Here is a 15,804-nt window from a genome sequence, read left to right on the forward strand (position 1 = left end):
ATAAAGTATGTTTTGTCTTGGCAGGGAGATAGCCCCTACTGAATATCATGAGAACAGAAAGAAAATTATCACCTTTTCCCACATCATTTTGTAATTATCTCACCCTCCAAAAGAAGGCAGCGGCCTTGTATATGGCAACAGAGCAGTCCTAGGACAGTGACCTGTCATATTTTCCAGACTATGGCCTTGGCCACTTTAACTAAGACAAACAGCTGCTGTACTTATAAACTCAGTTTGCAAGTCATTCTTATTATTCCAGGAAAAAAAGTAGTTACGGAATATGGTGAAGCTAACTGAACCTCCATCTACATATGTAATAGTTGGGAGGATAGAAATTCCCTTCTGAATGAAAGATGCTGCAGCGCTTTCCAAGGCAGTCCACAATGAGGACAAAGTTATTTTTAAAAATATTTTTCCTGTTTTCATTGCACATGACATATTACATTGTACTGTACAGTGTGTGGTGATGAGAAATTCCCCGGTTATTTAATTGTGATCCTTCAATGAATTTGAAAAGGAGCGCTTTATTTCCATTTCTTTAATTTACTAGTTCTTTAGCTGATGATTTTATTAACCCTTGTATTTGAGAACTGATGCTTAACAAAAAAAGAAGATGAATAAAAGGCCTTTGGCAGTATTGTGAAGGCCTGGAACTGAATAATGCACTTTAATAATGAGGGATAGAGCTATGGCTTTTGCTGATGGCTGTGACCGGCTCTGTGACCTGATTATGTCGCAGAGTGTCAGCAGCTGAGACACTACAAAAGGGAACGCATCCCATCAAATCTATCTCCATTGTAATCACTCGCACTGCTGAGAGGCTTGTTAGGAGCAGGGAATCCATCAGGCCTCATTAGCACCATTTACCATCAAGAAGCTCTAAGCGCAAATGTGTACCCTCTCATCAGAATAATGAGAACCAAAGTACTTCTATTATCTAATTGGATCAACAATGCCTCTCTCTCTATTTAGTTTACTGAGACACTGGTGGCCTACAACTCTCAAAAATTAGTTATTTTTTGTTAATTGCCAGGGTGGAGCTGTGGTCAAGAGTTTTCATACAGAGAACATTTTTGCATCTAAAGAGCTAAGCATGGGTGCAATGAAGCCCAAGTTCCTCCAAGGGCATTCTTAGATTATACTGATACTATCCCAATTAAATTTAATGTTCAATTAAAGTATGTACTGTATAATTACACCACACTTACTTGGCCTTTCCTATTAACCTCTTTAACTGCAAGACAGTTTATAATGCCACCTCTTATCATGTTACTTTTTTACTCTTTTTGGAAGATGCTATTTTGCAATTGCTTAATTAGGATGTAATTTTCTCCTATTGTACAACTCCCATCTTTCTAGAAAAGAAACCAAACGTACTCAACACCCATAGTTAAAATGTATTTAATCCTGTTGAAGTCAAGGGACTTAGACAAATGCAGCTGATGGCAATTAAGAGCTGTTTTAGCCAAGGAGGATTCTGGCTTGCAGGTAGCACTTAAAGAAACGACAGCATCAGCCTAGCTTCTGTATTTCTGTGATTTGTCTCCTTATAAAGATTAAGAAAACAGCCAAAATACACATTTCATGTACCTAATAGACATAATAAACCCCACTTAAAACTCCTAATATTTTCTCTCATTTGCAATAACAAAACGAAAAAGAGAAAAGTCTGGTTCTTACATCTCTGAAGAATCCAAGTGTAGCAATGGCACTAGGATCCTATTATGAGGGCAGGTTGAAGTCAAGCAGGTAGACAACTTCTCTGTGAAATCAGCATATCTACTGACAGGGTGGAACCTAGCAATTCTGCTGCCCTGGCCTTTGCAGTTAAGACATGAAAGCCTAGTCCTGCAAATGCTTCCTGGAAAGTGCTGAGGGCAAACAGAATATAAGCAACATTACATGGGCCAATAGCTCTTCATAATGTGCCTCTGAAAGTGAAAACTTGATTTAGGGTCTTCTACCTGTACTATATCAAATTAATCGGGTGATCTAATCATATTATTCCGATGGATTACATCTCCTGTTACAGTGGTCTTGGAAGGCTCTGGTTCATATTGCCATTTCAATAATTAAATTAATAAAAATGTGCTATATGATAATATATACAATTTGGTTGCTGTGATCATGAGAAACCCTAGACTACTGGGAATTAAGGCCATGCCATATGCCATTTAAAAGATCATTTCCCTAAATTTGCCATAGGATCTTGGATTTGACCTATAGCTTAATGTCTCCAGGGATTACTGCTCACCATATATTTAGGCAGACAGATGGACAAGCCCTGAATTTCTATAACAGAAGCAGCGTATAATTACAAAGATTGCACATACAAAGAATCTGGTAAGTCATCCAGACTTCTATTCGCAGGAGTGCATTTTGGGTGTCACACTTGTGATTCTTTGAAAGGGGCAATTTTCAAAGGGCAGATTCTTAACACATGATGGAAATCTCGCTCCTTAATGAATCCATGCAGATCGTTCAGAAATGGAATATCCCAAATTACTGTTAATTTATGAGCCCAGTCTAGAAGAAACATACCTTTCGGTTCTTGTTTAGTTGCTGTAAATTTATTAAATTTCAGGGAATGTAATTTAATTTCTGGAATGCAGTTTAATTACACTGAATAGTCCTGTTTTGTGGACAGATAGTTTCAAAAGTATTCTCTAAGCAATATGGGTTTATGCTGAATATTATAAAAATGAGTGTTATATTACACGCTTATTATCATTATTTATCTGTATTGTGGCAAAGGCGGCAGTACTGATTATAAACCAAGGAGCATTGGTAAAAACAAGTAATAAAAATACAGTTCTTATTTAAAAGAGCTAGGCAAACAGATGTATTCTGCAATTTTAGCCAACAATAGGAAATATTCTTCCTTTCTCTTCTCTTCTCTGCAACCTGTGGAATTACTGGACTTTATACTATGTGTGGAATAAACAAGTCTAGCCTGATGGAATCTATAGTTTCATTCAGTGATATCTTCACAGTAGCAATTTTTTTTTAAATATACAATGAGTGGCCACACTTCACTTATGTTTTCTGTGGGGAACATGAAGGCTATCGAAAAACTAGGCTAGGTTTATATCTCCAGCACTTACAATGAATGTCTTCGGTGCCAAGGGCCTCATGTCAGTGGTGAGTGTGAACCATTTCTGGAACACAGATAGAAACAAGCAGGCTTCTAGGTTGGAGCTGATCTGACTATAAGTTATAGGTATTATAACCAACTTTTCTTCCAAACCAATACCCCATCCCTCCAGAAATCTTAATAGGCTTTTGAGAGCCTCCATTTAAAGCTGGCTGCATAAAATGATCCTTTGATGAAAAGGGATTGAAACAAGGGTTAAAGTAGACATTGAAAGGTTATTGTAGAGGGCACATTGTTCATACAATCCTCCTTTAATATGTGTGGTGTGCACCTGCGATAAGATGATTCATTAGATAAGGCCTCACTTTGACAAGCTCCATCGTTCAACCCTCGGGGTAGTGATGGAACAATTCTGCACCCACCCAGTAAATATAACAAGGTCAGCATTTTTTTCCCTGGGACTTGGATGGAGATGGTGAAGCTCAGGATGAATCTTTGTTTATGTATTATGTTAAAAAAACCCCTGGGATCCTATAAAGTGTTGTCTTTTATTTTTTAATGTGCCAAGATAAAAAAATCTTGCCCCATTCCAATTAAATAAGGTGGTGATAGAAAACTACCAGTAAAATTCGTGCTCTTAATTTTTTTTTTCCTCACAGTAAACAGCAAGAGTAGAAAGTAAATTTTAGATTCACTTATCATCCAAACCACATCATTTCAGTAAACGTTTACCAGGGGCAAAGATCCACATAAGCACTGTGTATATCACCATATGCCCAATTTGTAGCATTTAGAATAATGACATTCAAATTACTCAGTTACCAGGTCCAGTCATAAGTTATATTGACAGATTTATTATTGTGACTTTATGTGAAACAAGTAGGTGTGTTAATTTTAGTCTTAGTAACTGCAATAAAGAATGATAGTGGCCACAATGTGAAAGCTACTTAAGTATGCTTCATCAGTGGAATTATTTCTGTACATACGAATTCAGATGCGTATCTTTCTGCATCATATTAAGATCAAAATTGAAATATTTTGCAATAAACAAACAGCTCTCAAATGGAGATAATGCACTATTTCTCTCTTAGACAGACCATAAATATTGTTCAAATTTCTGTTTGGAAAATTTTCCTTAAAGCAAAAATTCCTCCCAGATTTGCATTACAGACTGACAGATTCATTGCAAATTGCTTAACTTACTCAGCAAATGAGTAAACCATCCAGTTAAAACCATCCCAGATACCTCATAGCTATTTAATATGCAATTTTCCTTTACTTAAAACATGTAACATTTTTTTAAAAAATTAATTAATAGAGAATTGCTACAATTTGCAGAAGAAGGTATAGTCTTAATAGTACAGTAGCACTTTAATATTGTCTGTTATCAGGCATATATGAGTGGAAGACGACAGCTGCTGTTTGTTAATAATCACAGGACCTTCAAAAAGTATATTATTGCACTATTGTGATCTTTTCAAAAGGCTGAATTAAAATAAAACAAACCCTAAGCCTTTTCTACCTTGAAAACACTTTCTAACAGCTCCTAACTTCCTCCTAGTTCTCAGGCTTTCCATTTCTTACCTTGCCTAGCAAATCAATATTTATTTATCTTCAATATGTGCACTTTTAAATTGCTGTCATACAAGCGGAACTCATTTTTGTCCCAAGATCAGCCTGCCATCAGAATTCACTGTTTGCTCCATCTTCTACTCACCTGTCCTTGTGCATTAGTGACAAGTTGACCTGTGACCCCCTGAAGACTGGAGAGGGCATTGCCAAAGGCCTGGGAGCTTGCTATCGAGCCCATGGCTGCTGCTGCTGCAGCCGCTGCTGCTTGACTTGCTAGCGGATTATTGACCAGCTGAAAGAAGAAAGAAAAGATCATGGTAAAACCCCTGATAAACACAGAAGCACAGAGTACTAACTGGATAACATAAAGGTGATTGTGCTAAAGTCGGAAAAAAAAAATTGTCTACTCCAAGAGCTTCAGCGGTTTTGAGAGGTTGTTATTTCTGAGGTTTTGGTGTCTTTGACAGTGAAATGTTCTTAAAAAGACAGAGGAAATTTCATGTTAATACTGAAGAATAAATGTCCCTATTTTACCCTTTATTCTCCTTTTTATTTTGAGTGATGCTTGATGTGTTTCTGCAGGTTGAACGTGCTAAAGTTTTAGGTGTAGCACTCTAATACTGCTGTAAACAGCAATCAAGATTAGCATTTGATTTGAAAGGGAGTGGGATATTTACTTAGGGATATTCAGAATAGAGTATATTTCACTAATGACCCCCAAAAATGAGAAGAAAACCTGCATGCTCTTTTAATTGAAATCATTAAAGAATTGGTCTCAGCATCTAGAAGATGTAAATCACAGAAGAGGACTCAATCCTGTAATTAAGTTCAGGAGGAATCAATTAAAAACTCAAAATTAATTTGCAAAATATGACACGAAGCAGCTTACTGCATCTCAACTGTGATTGTTTAATTGCAGGACTTGTGAATATTCAGGAAGTGAGTTAGCTGACCACTTCAGTTGGTTCCTCCTGGATGCTCTGTATAAAGCGTAGAGCACCATCTTAGCTTTCACCTCAGGAGACTATGAGAATCCCACACAGGAACACTCCTATCAAGACTTGGATTTAACAAACACACAAAATGTGTTTTCCCCTGTTGGAATCAGATGTTCTTTGGGAGGTGGCTTGTTCACTGGATTATTGTGAAGTTTCTGTTTTCTCATCCTTTTCTGAGAATGGACAAACTTTGAACCAGGCACACAGGGATGACTGTAAAACAAACAACAAAAAAAAAAATGCTGTAAGCCTTCATCACTGGGACAGCTGCCCTGAGAACAATCAAACAGAGTTCAACAGGCTGTAAATGAGTTTTAGAGGGGATCTGCACCCTAAGAATAATTGCATTTCTGCAGACCTTGCAAAATGCACATTATCAGTGTACAGTAGCCAGTTTGAAGGGTAAAAAAGTCTGGGGACAGCAAAGACATTTTATTAGGCTAAGGTGAAAATTCTGAAGCTAAGTCAGAAAAGCTTGATGTTTGAGCAGAAATTAGTAGGAGTTCTAAGTTCTCGGATGACAAGTAAATTATCAATCCTATGGAAATGAAGAGTCACAGACACCAGTAAGGGTTGTACTCCACAGTCAGGCTCTGCTTCAAAATAGGTAATAAAAAATTAATCAGTGATTAGTAGATGTTTTAAGCATGTTACAGATATGAGTAGTGTGTATGTTATAGATGTTTAGAAGCTCATCAGTAGAGGATGTCAGATACAGTTATAATCTATGCCTATTAGAAACCTCCTTGTCTGTTGGATGTTGCAAAATCTACAACAATTGATTGGTCATACATTAAAACATCTATTAATCATTCATTAGCCCTTCATGAAGTATTTATAAATGTAACCTTGATATAAAGTGTTGCCTAAAGGAGTGCCTTGGGCACATCCAATCCCTCTAGAAATTGTAAAGTAAATAACTAGATAAAGATTAGTAGCAATGCTGGACAGAAAAAATGACATTATCAGAGGAAATATTTTGATTTGGAAAAAGTTATTATATGAATCTCCAAAACCAGTCCACAGGATCCCATAGCAAGACAACCAAGAAGGAATAAAACACAAAAGGGGAAAACAGAATGAATGCTTGATTAGCAGTCTTGTGAAGAGGGTGGAGGTGGGCACAATGACCAAAGCAAAGCTCAGTCCCTGAGTCCAGAGTGCAAGCAATTCCACTGACTGCAGAAGGCATGAACTCAAATGCAGTTGCATGAACTCCTCAGTGACTTGGCTGCTGGTGCTGGAGCAGAGTGTAATGTCAGACAACAGAATACAGAAACTTGTCAGTTTGCTGCTGAAAGAATTAGCATTTCTTTATTGTCCAAATCAGAAGCTGGTAAGCCCTGGCTCTCTCTGTGGCACTTCATGGGCAGCACTAGGACTTGGAGTAATACCATTGTATCGTAAATACTCAGAGAAGAAAGGGGCAACAGCAAGAGTTTAAGAGTTTCAGAAAAGACTTTGTATTGTCGTATTAGACATGCACAAATTACTGCATCTCTGGTCCTATGGCATTGGACTATATTATAGTCTTTGCATGGTAACCTGACATCAGCTAATAAACTACTCTAACTGCAATAGTTTACAGCCTCAGTTGCGTATAGAAACAGTTACTTGGAATGCATAAGTAAGCTTGTGCATCTGGAAACTACAAAGGGTTAACACCTTCTAAAAATCAGACTATTATCTCCTAGAATCTCCTTTCCATTTTTCTTGCTCCAGTTTTCAAAACTGTGCATTTTCAAATACGACAATAAAATTTAATTACAACAAACCCTGGAGACACTCAGGATTGCTTTTAGTTGCATCACAGAGATAAGCTACTTATTAAAAATGATGGCAGAGGCTATGATATGCATAGGTACCCTAGGTAGCACCATGTTCCAGGAAAAATCATAGTGAATGGGCCAGCTTGCAGGGTAAGAGACTTACAAGTGCATATGAAAACATCCCTATCTATTCATAAGTCTGATTAAAAAAAGAGAAGATGCATTTTTCTTTGAGCGTTTTGGGAGGCTGTTGACTGCAAGTTATATCATGTGCAAACTGGGAATGGAGAAACACACTTCATTTCATTATATCTGGACACTTCTGGAGTAACTTATGACATCTTATATCTTGCTTTTATTTTAAAAATAAAATTTCTGATGTGTGAGCTTCATCTCAGCAGAGGTTGGATCCCTGAGAAATATTAGAAATATGTTATGAAAGATCCTACAAAAGGCTCTTCTCATTTTGTTTCTGCATTTAAATAATAATTTAATTTGGCTGAGGCCTTTGGGGCTGTCAGTTCCTGGGCTCAAATTTCTGTTCCCACTCAAAACACCAACCATAACAGCAGGTAATAGCAATCCTAGTTTAAAGTGACAGGCCAGCCGTCTCAAGTATGCCTCTGCTAATGATGTGATTATTTGGAGAAAAAACTATTTGAAGAAGAATCTTGTAATAACTGAGTAGCTTCTGTACATTTTTCTGACTTCCCAAAGCCGAACTCTTAAAGAAAAGTACATGACAGTTGTTCTGCTTCAACTTGGTGTAAAGCAGGAACCATTCCACTGCAGCAAACAGAACTCACACAAATAAAACTAACCTGTAGGATCACTGGGGATGAAAGAGGCACTGCTTTCAAGATCCTAAAACTGTGACATGTAAAGTGAGAGTTTCTAGGTGTAGGAAATATTCTTCAAAACCACAATATCAAGAAAAGTGTGGTAGAGTCAATGCTGCAAGCAGCTTTCTTGAGAGTCACAAATACCTCTTTCTTCTGGAAGAATATCCTCGTCCTCTCTTTTTTTCCAAAGCTAAGAATCTCAGTGAACTTACTGTGAGAAACTGATCAGACATGATCGGTTCATGTATTGAACACTATGTAAGATAGTGTACATAGCAATTTTACTTCTCTTTGTAAAGGGTATACGGTACTGAAATTCCATTCCCCTAGTACGGAAATAAAAGAGCCAGTTTTACTCATTACAACATAATTCATTCAAGAAATATAAAGGAAAAACCAAGCTATTTGACTGATGAAATGAAAAGCCAGGACATTTCAGGTTGCCAGAGCATCATATGAAAAAATGGTCCTGTAACCTGAAAGGTAAGGTCACTTTATGTAGTGCCAGTATAAGAATAAAATTACATTTTCTAAAGGACTTAAGGGACAGGCTAAGAATGAAGAGGCACTACCCGAATGCAGCAATGGAGAACAGAGGCACATATAGTGGAGTAACACAGGCATAACTTCATTTTAACAAAAAATTATCAGTGTTTTTCTCGAAGGCTGTTAAAAAAAATATTCCGTTTCTGGATATCTCCTAGAGATTGAACTGGTGTATAAAAGCAGTATATTTGATTAGGGACCAACAGGTCCTCAGCCTCACCTTCACAGACAATCCTTTCTGCAGGGAGCATCACATTACTATATCAGCTACTGAGAGTGTTTGCCTAAACCAATGCTTTTCAAGGGAAAAAAGAAAAATCCTTTAATTTAAATAACTACAAAAGTTGTCAAGAATTCCGCAACGGTTCTCAATCAGAAGCACATGGTATTTTTCTATCCAGACTATGTGGAAACTGTACAGAGACATGAACTTTTTATTAGCATGCCATTTCCTTTCCTAGGATTTTTTAACTGGCAATCTGTGAAACATTTATCTGTGTTGAGATTATGACATTATACATGTTAAAATCTAGTGGGTTTTATTCCCAATTTTTTCAGGTTGGCTTGTAAGACAGATTCTGGGTAGCAGTCACTTGGATTTGAGGTAAAAAAGACTGTTTCAAACTGAGCACAGGCTTCTGAAGATATTCTGGAACCTTCTTCATTACTGTGCCTAGTGTTATCTTCTGTATTGGATGTAGATGGCAAGATTTTTGTAGTGGGGAGCCTGCAGAGGAGGAGGAGAGAAAAAAAAATGTGAACACAACAGAGGGAACACCAAGATCAGAGAAAGGACGAGGTGCTCCACCCCAGAGCATGTATCTACACTGTAGCTCTTCAGGACTGTACCCTGGTATAGACGGATATTTTGTGATGACAACTGTGTCCTGTAGAGAGCCCACACAAAAGTGGGGAAGAGGTGTGAAGTGGAAGTAGCAGCAGAGAGGAATTGTTCTGACCATTGTCCTCCATGCCCCCTGCACCACTGGGCGCAGATAAAGGAGTGAAGAATGAAGGATTGAAGCTGAGTTTCGGAGAGGAGGGAGGAAAAGTCTTCTTGTAATGTTTGTCTTTTTGTTCTCACTGCCTAAATCTGTTTAAGTTGGCAATAAATTAAAGTTAATTATCATCAAGCTGAGTCTGCTTTGCCTGTGACAGCGACTGGTAAGCAGTCTTTCTGTCTTGACCTATGAGCTTTCTCATCCTATTTTTTCCTCTTCCCACTGAAGGCAGTGGTGAGTGGCTGGGTGAGCTGATAGCCAAAGCTAACCCACCACACCATCCCATTCCAGCACCTGTAGACTATATCTAACAAACAGGAATATGAAAATGTCTTCAATAACTTAATGACATAGAAACAGAGCATTTTAACACAGATACCCATATGCTTGGTTTCTAAACATGAGTGGATTGATGCAGAAGAACAGTTTCCTCAAAGTCCCTACTAGATCTTCTGGCAAATTCTTTACATAGCATTAATGCCTATATTCCTAATTGTCTTCAATATGTGTACACATCTTGTACCAGTTTAGAGCTCCTTGGACCTACATTAAATCTCATAATCCCTGAAGGAATTTTAAAAAACACACTGGAAAGACTGCTTCAACTTAATCCTGGGAAAGCACCTAGGTACCACAGTGATGAGTGCCAAATAAGCGTTTGTAATAATCAACAATAAGAAGACCACTTAGCATTTATATAGAATTTTGCAGCCAAATATTTCAACTGCGGGTGCCTCTGGCGGTTTAATTTACTTTTAGGGTCTTAAGCAAGAATAAGTCAAAATTTCAAGAAAGCTATCAACATGCTGAAAGCCAAGAGAGAATACATAGGTAATGTAAAACAAAAGAATTTTAACCAAAAGGGTATTATGATTGAAATTTTTGGGAAACCTATATGTTTTAGATATCAGTTAGAGAACTTTTGTTGTTGTTTTGACCCTCCCCTCCCTTCCTTTTAGTTTGTGTAGCAGGATAATTACGACATTTAACTTTTATAAATGAACAACAGATTAAAATGTCTAATAAATTTACTATCATAGAACATAATCATGTATAACTATTTGAAAACATGTCCCAGCAGGCAAATGTTTAAAGCAAATCCCATGAAGAAAAAAAAAAATCTGTCAACATTTGTTATTTGTACGGTGCTGAGATATGATCAACTTATAAACTATGCAATGTAGTTACAATATCCAGACCCATCCAATAATGATGCCTGGATATTTCAACCATACAGTTACATAGTCACAAATAATTGTAGATGGTAAAAGTTGCAAATAGGCTGCTTAGACAGACATTTTAGTTTATGCATGTATATCTGATATTTATGTGTAGAATACAGTGTAGAGACAAGGATATTGGAATATCTGAAAGCACTGACTTGCCAGGGACACTTACAATATCTGGTTCTCACAGATACTTAATCTGCTCATTATATACATTTATTGTGGTTGAGCTATTTGCTGTCTAAATCTATGCTGAATTTTCTACCAGGAATAAGTACTGATACTGGTATCACTGATGCGACATGACTTGATTCAATGCAAAGCGACGCGACCTGAGGTGATGGGAAGCACACAGTGCTCATGTAGCGTTGATGTGACATGGACAGAGGAGAAGGATGCACAAAATTCCTCACAATATCTTTGTAAACAAGGTGCTGCTGGTCAAATTTGAACCAGTCTAAAAAACTACAATAAGAATTTACTGAATAAAAGAAGTCATATATTTAGTAGAGCCACGGCGAAGCAAGTAACAAGAAGACATCATTCCCAGATCTCTAATATCAAACTGCTGGTGACATGAATAATGAAGAACACATTAGGGCACAGGCAAGGAGTGAGTAGAAACCAGCCTAGACATTTTCACTTCGGCTCTATTAGTGACAAACAAAAAAAAGAGGGAAGAAAACTAGATGAAAAGGATCTTGTTTGGGCCTAATTGTAGAACCATAGAATCATCAAATAGTTAGGGTTGGAAGGGACCTTAAAGATCATCTAGTTCCAACCAGCCTGCCATGGTCAGGGACATCCCATTAGATCAGGTTACCCAAGGCCCCATCCAACCTGACCTTGAACACCTCCAGGGATGGGCAGCCGCAACTTCCCTTGGCAACATGTTCCAGTGTCTCACCACTCTCATGGTGAAGAAATTCTTCCTTATATCAAGCCTAAATCTGCCCTTCTCCAGTTTATACTCGTTCCTCCTCATCCTATCACCACAAGCCTTTATGAATAGTCCTTCTCCAGCTTTCTTGCAAGTCCCTTTCAGGTACTGGAAGGTCGCTGTAAGATATCCTCAGAGCCTTCTCTTCTCCAGGTTGAACAGCCCCAACTCTCTCAGCCAGTCCTTGCACAGAGGGTGCTCCAGCCCTCTGATGATCTTTGTAGCCCTCCTCTGGACCCGTTCCAACAGTTCCATATAATTCCTATGTTGAGGATTCCAGAAGTGGACACAATACTCCAGATGAAGTCCCGTGAGAGAGGAATAGAGAGGCAGAATCACCTCCCTCGACCTGCTGGCCATGCTTCTTTTGATGCAGCCGAGGACACGGTTGGCCACCTGGGCTGTGAGTGCACATTGCCAGCTCATTGACCATGTCAAAGGCTTTATAGAAGTCTAGATAGATCACATCTGTTGGTTTACCTGTGTCCACTGCTGTGGTTACCCTATCATAGAAAGCCTCTGATCTTAAAAGACAAATCAAAACGTGTCAGCATGTCTAAGGTTGGGTCTTATATAGTTACCAAAAAGACGAGAGAATATATTTAAATATATTTTAAATATTTAAATATCATTAACTACAAAGAATAGCAGATTGACTTCTTTAGCAGCTGGTCAGTACTTATTATCCACAGAGTCCAATCCTGGCTACCTGTATTTATAAATTTAAAGTATGAGATATTCCAGATTCAAAAAAGGTGGCACACACTATTTCAGCATCATCTTGGTTTATGCTGGTTAGTTACCTTTATCATAGAATCATAGAATCACCAGGTTGGAAGAGACTCACCGGATCATCAAGTTTATGTTTGTGCAGTCTTTAAAATATCTACTTCTGTTTATTTTATGCAGGATGTAAACACATGCTAAACAAACTGCATCATGTGACTTCAGAATCACAGAATCATTAGGCTGATCCTGGAAAAGACCTCCAGGATCATCAAGCCCAACCATTCTTATCAACCACTAAACCATGTCCCTGAGCACCTCATCCTCCCATATTTTAAGTACCTCCAGGGATGGTGACTCAACCACCTCCCTGGGCAGACTGTTCCAGTGCCCAATGACCCTTTCTGTGAAAATTTTTGGTGATATCCAGCCTGAACCTCCCCTGGTGGTGCTTGAGGCCATTCCCTCTTGTCCCTGTCACTTGGGAGAAGAGGCCAGCATCCTCCTCTCCACAACCTCTTTTCAGATAGTTGTAGAGAGCAATGAGGTCTCCCCTCACCCTCCATTTCTCCACATTAAACAACTCCAGTTCCCTCTGCCACTCCTCATAAGACTTGTTCTCCAGCCCCCTTCACCAGCTTTGTTGCTCTTCTTTGGACACGCTCCAGAGCCTCAACATCCTTCTTGTAGCAAGGGGCCCAGAACTGAAATCAATATTCGAGGTGCATGAAATTTTGCGTCACTACTAATCATAGATTTGTATTGATGCCCATAAAAGAGGAAAGACTACTGAAAAAAATATCTGAATTATCTAATTTTCTGAATCAGTTTAGTTACCATGTGTGAAAGCAAAGAGCATCTCCTAAACGTTCTGAAAGGGGCTGCAAAGCAGCTCATTTCAGGTTGATTAGTTGCTTGATTCCTGTGTTTGTCTATTTTAGAATCTGAAAGATGCTTTCCCCACAAGAAAAATGGTTACTTCTGAACTCTCTTGCTACTAAAAAAATGAACTCTTATCAAAAGGAAATTGCCATATGTCTTCTGGGATAAGAGCCCAGCACTTGGGTCTCAGTGATCTAGCCTCTGTAGAATGTGCCAATCCTGAGACACACCAAACTAATCTCCTTAATCTAAAACATTTAATCTGAATGTGTGAATGCACATGCACATGTAAATATGACCATTTGCATATATAAATGTTAAAAATGCAATGCGAGGTCACACTGTGATAATATGACACTTCATGCTAGCTATTTGAGAAAATATTTCTGAAACCGTCTTATTTTACAGTACAATATGCAATCTTACGATACACGCATGGAACTGTTTATTTGAATATTCATGTTTGAAAAAAAATTTTAGCTACAGACCTTCTCTTTTGCCCTTTGAAGAATAAATTCTACTTAATTCTTACGGACACACTGCTTACTGAGAATATATGTAAGGCTTCTTTTAAAATTCTAAGCCAGCTGCTCTGCAGAGATCCTATTTTCTGAAGCCAGAAATACGTCTGTAACAGCATCACCAAATGGGTCTGCTTCTGTGTAAGCCAAGTGCTTACACTGAAGTCTCATTGCCTTGGATGTGAACAAGATCAGTTCTAAAACTGGAACTATGTGGAATGTTTTTCTTTCCACTGCTTTCAGCTCCAAACCTGACTTTACTAGGTGAACCGATCCAGTACAAAGTTGAAGAATGGAACAGGTGACTCCTGAATTCAGCACAAAGACTGCTGGTAAAGATACAGGTCAGTCCAAAATTCAAGTCTAGTTCTGAATTCAGGTATCTAGAAAGCTGGAAGTATTTAATCCTCTATGGTTAATGTCAAAATGACATAAGCACCATAACTGCTGCCATTTGAGAAGTTCTTTCTCTATTTGACAGATTTCATGAAGAATATATGAGATATCGAATCAGTTGAGACATTGATTTTTAATTAAGAATTTGAGTTGTGCTGAAATCTCAGTATATAAAGTGAGATTTGAGGAATGTGAGCAAAGCCGAAGGAAGGATTTGGTTTGAGGACCTTGAAGTCAAATCCACATTTTTAATAAAATAAAGGGTGAGCGATATCCACTAAAACAAGAAACCTGAGTGAAAGTCTGTGTGAAGGGGGAGTGCATGCAAAAAACAGATGCTGGAGGTCCCTAAGCAGGATCCTCTTCACATTTTCCTTGGGGCACTGTTTTATTACTTTAGTACAATTCTGAGTGTCAGTAATGGACTGGGAATGTGAGTGTTCAACTGTTTGCTGTCTGATTGTCAATGGGGGTATTACTACAGCTACTTCTTTTCTAAAGACAGAGGAATGAGCACTTACTAATCCGTGCTCTCCCTCCTTGCATCAGCTCTATGTGAGCATATTGCATCTCAGAAGCTAGCAACCTCCTGCCACGTTCACCTTAATTTGACTAAATGTGTAAGACGCCACTAGCCAATGCAGGAATTACTACAGCACTTTAAAGTCACTGTTTATACATACATACACTCACTACTCTCTTTTTCAGCAGCAGTTCTGCTCTGTGCCTAATGACACATATAAACTGGTAATAACTGTGTGTTCACCATGCCAAAAATTGTGCCCCCAATGCACTTTCTACAGAAGAGGAAAAGCAGAAGGGCTAACAGTGTAATGCAGCCACATCTGATATATTTCCACAGAGAACCCGCTCTCCTCCCAAGCACTTCCATCTCCTTTGGTATCAGCAAGAAACCTGCTCCCAAAATGAGCTGCAAGTCCTGCCCCAGAAGTAACACTGCCAGAACATGCTTATGTGTGCTGCATGGGGCTGGGATGCGCTCAGCATCAACAAGGTGATTCAAGGTTTAGTTTTGTTTATGCTCTTCTGAGAGTTACAGAGCACATTTACCAGTTATTTTAAATTTACTGATTGCCTTGAAAGATTTTCTTATTTATTTATTTATTTTTTCAGAATTCAACCATGTCCCACCTTTTCTGTGTCTCCTCCATGGGTTTTCTTGGGGCTGCGTATAATTCTTTTTGCCATGATAGATTTTCCTTATGCTTCTAGCTGTTTGGTTCTTTTTCTCTGATCTTTTATCTCCAGTCTCAGCCACTTTGCTCTGGTG

General features: G+C 38.4%; 1 protein-coding gene across 4 annotated transcripts in view; it reads right to left on the minus strand.

Annotated features, from left to right (window-relative positions):
- The window catches only part of POU6F2 (POU class 6 homeobox 2), a 323,558-nt gene that overhangs the window by 56,828 nt on the left and 250,926 nt on the right, over positions 1-15,804 (minus strand). For all 4 annotated transcript variants that reach the window (XM_069859806.1, XM_069859810.1, XM_069859807.1 and 1 more), the window contains exon 6: positions 4,812-4,958. In XM_069859806.1, the coding sequence (XP_069715907.1) occupies positions 4,812-4,958 (147 nt within the window). The remainder of the gene's footprint in view (positions 1-4,811; positions 4,959-15,804) is intronic.

This window comes from Phaenicophaeus curvirostris, chromosome 6 (genome assembly GCF_032191515.1).
Source record: "Phaenicophaeus curvirostris isolate KB17595 chromosome 6, BPBGC_Pcur_1.0, whole genome shotgun sequence".
Lineage (NCBI taxonomy): Eukaryota > Metazoa > Chordata > Aves > Cuculiformes > Cuculidae > Phaenicophaeus > Phaenicophaeus curvirostris.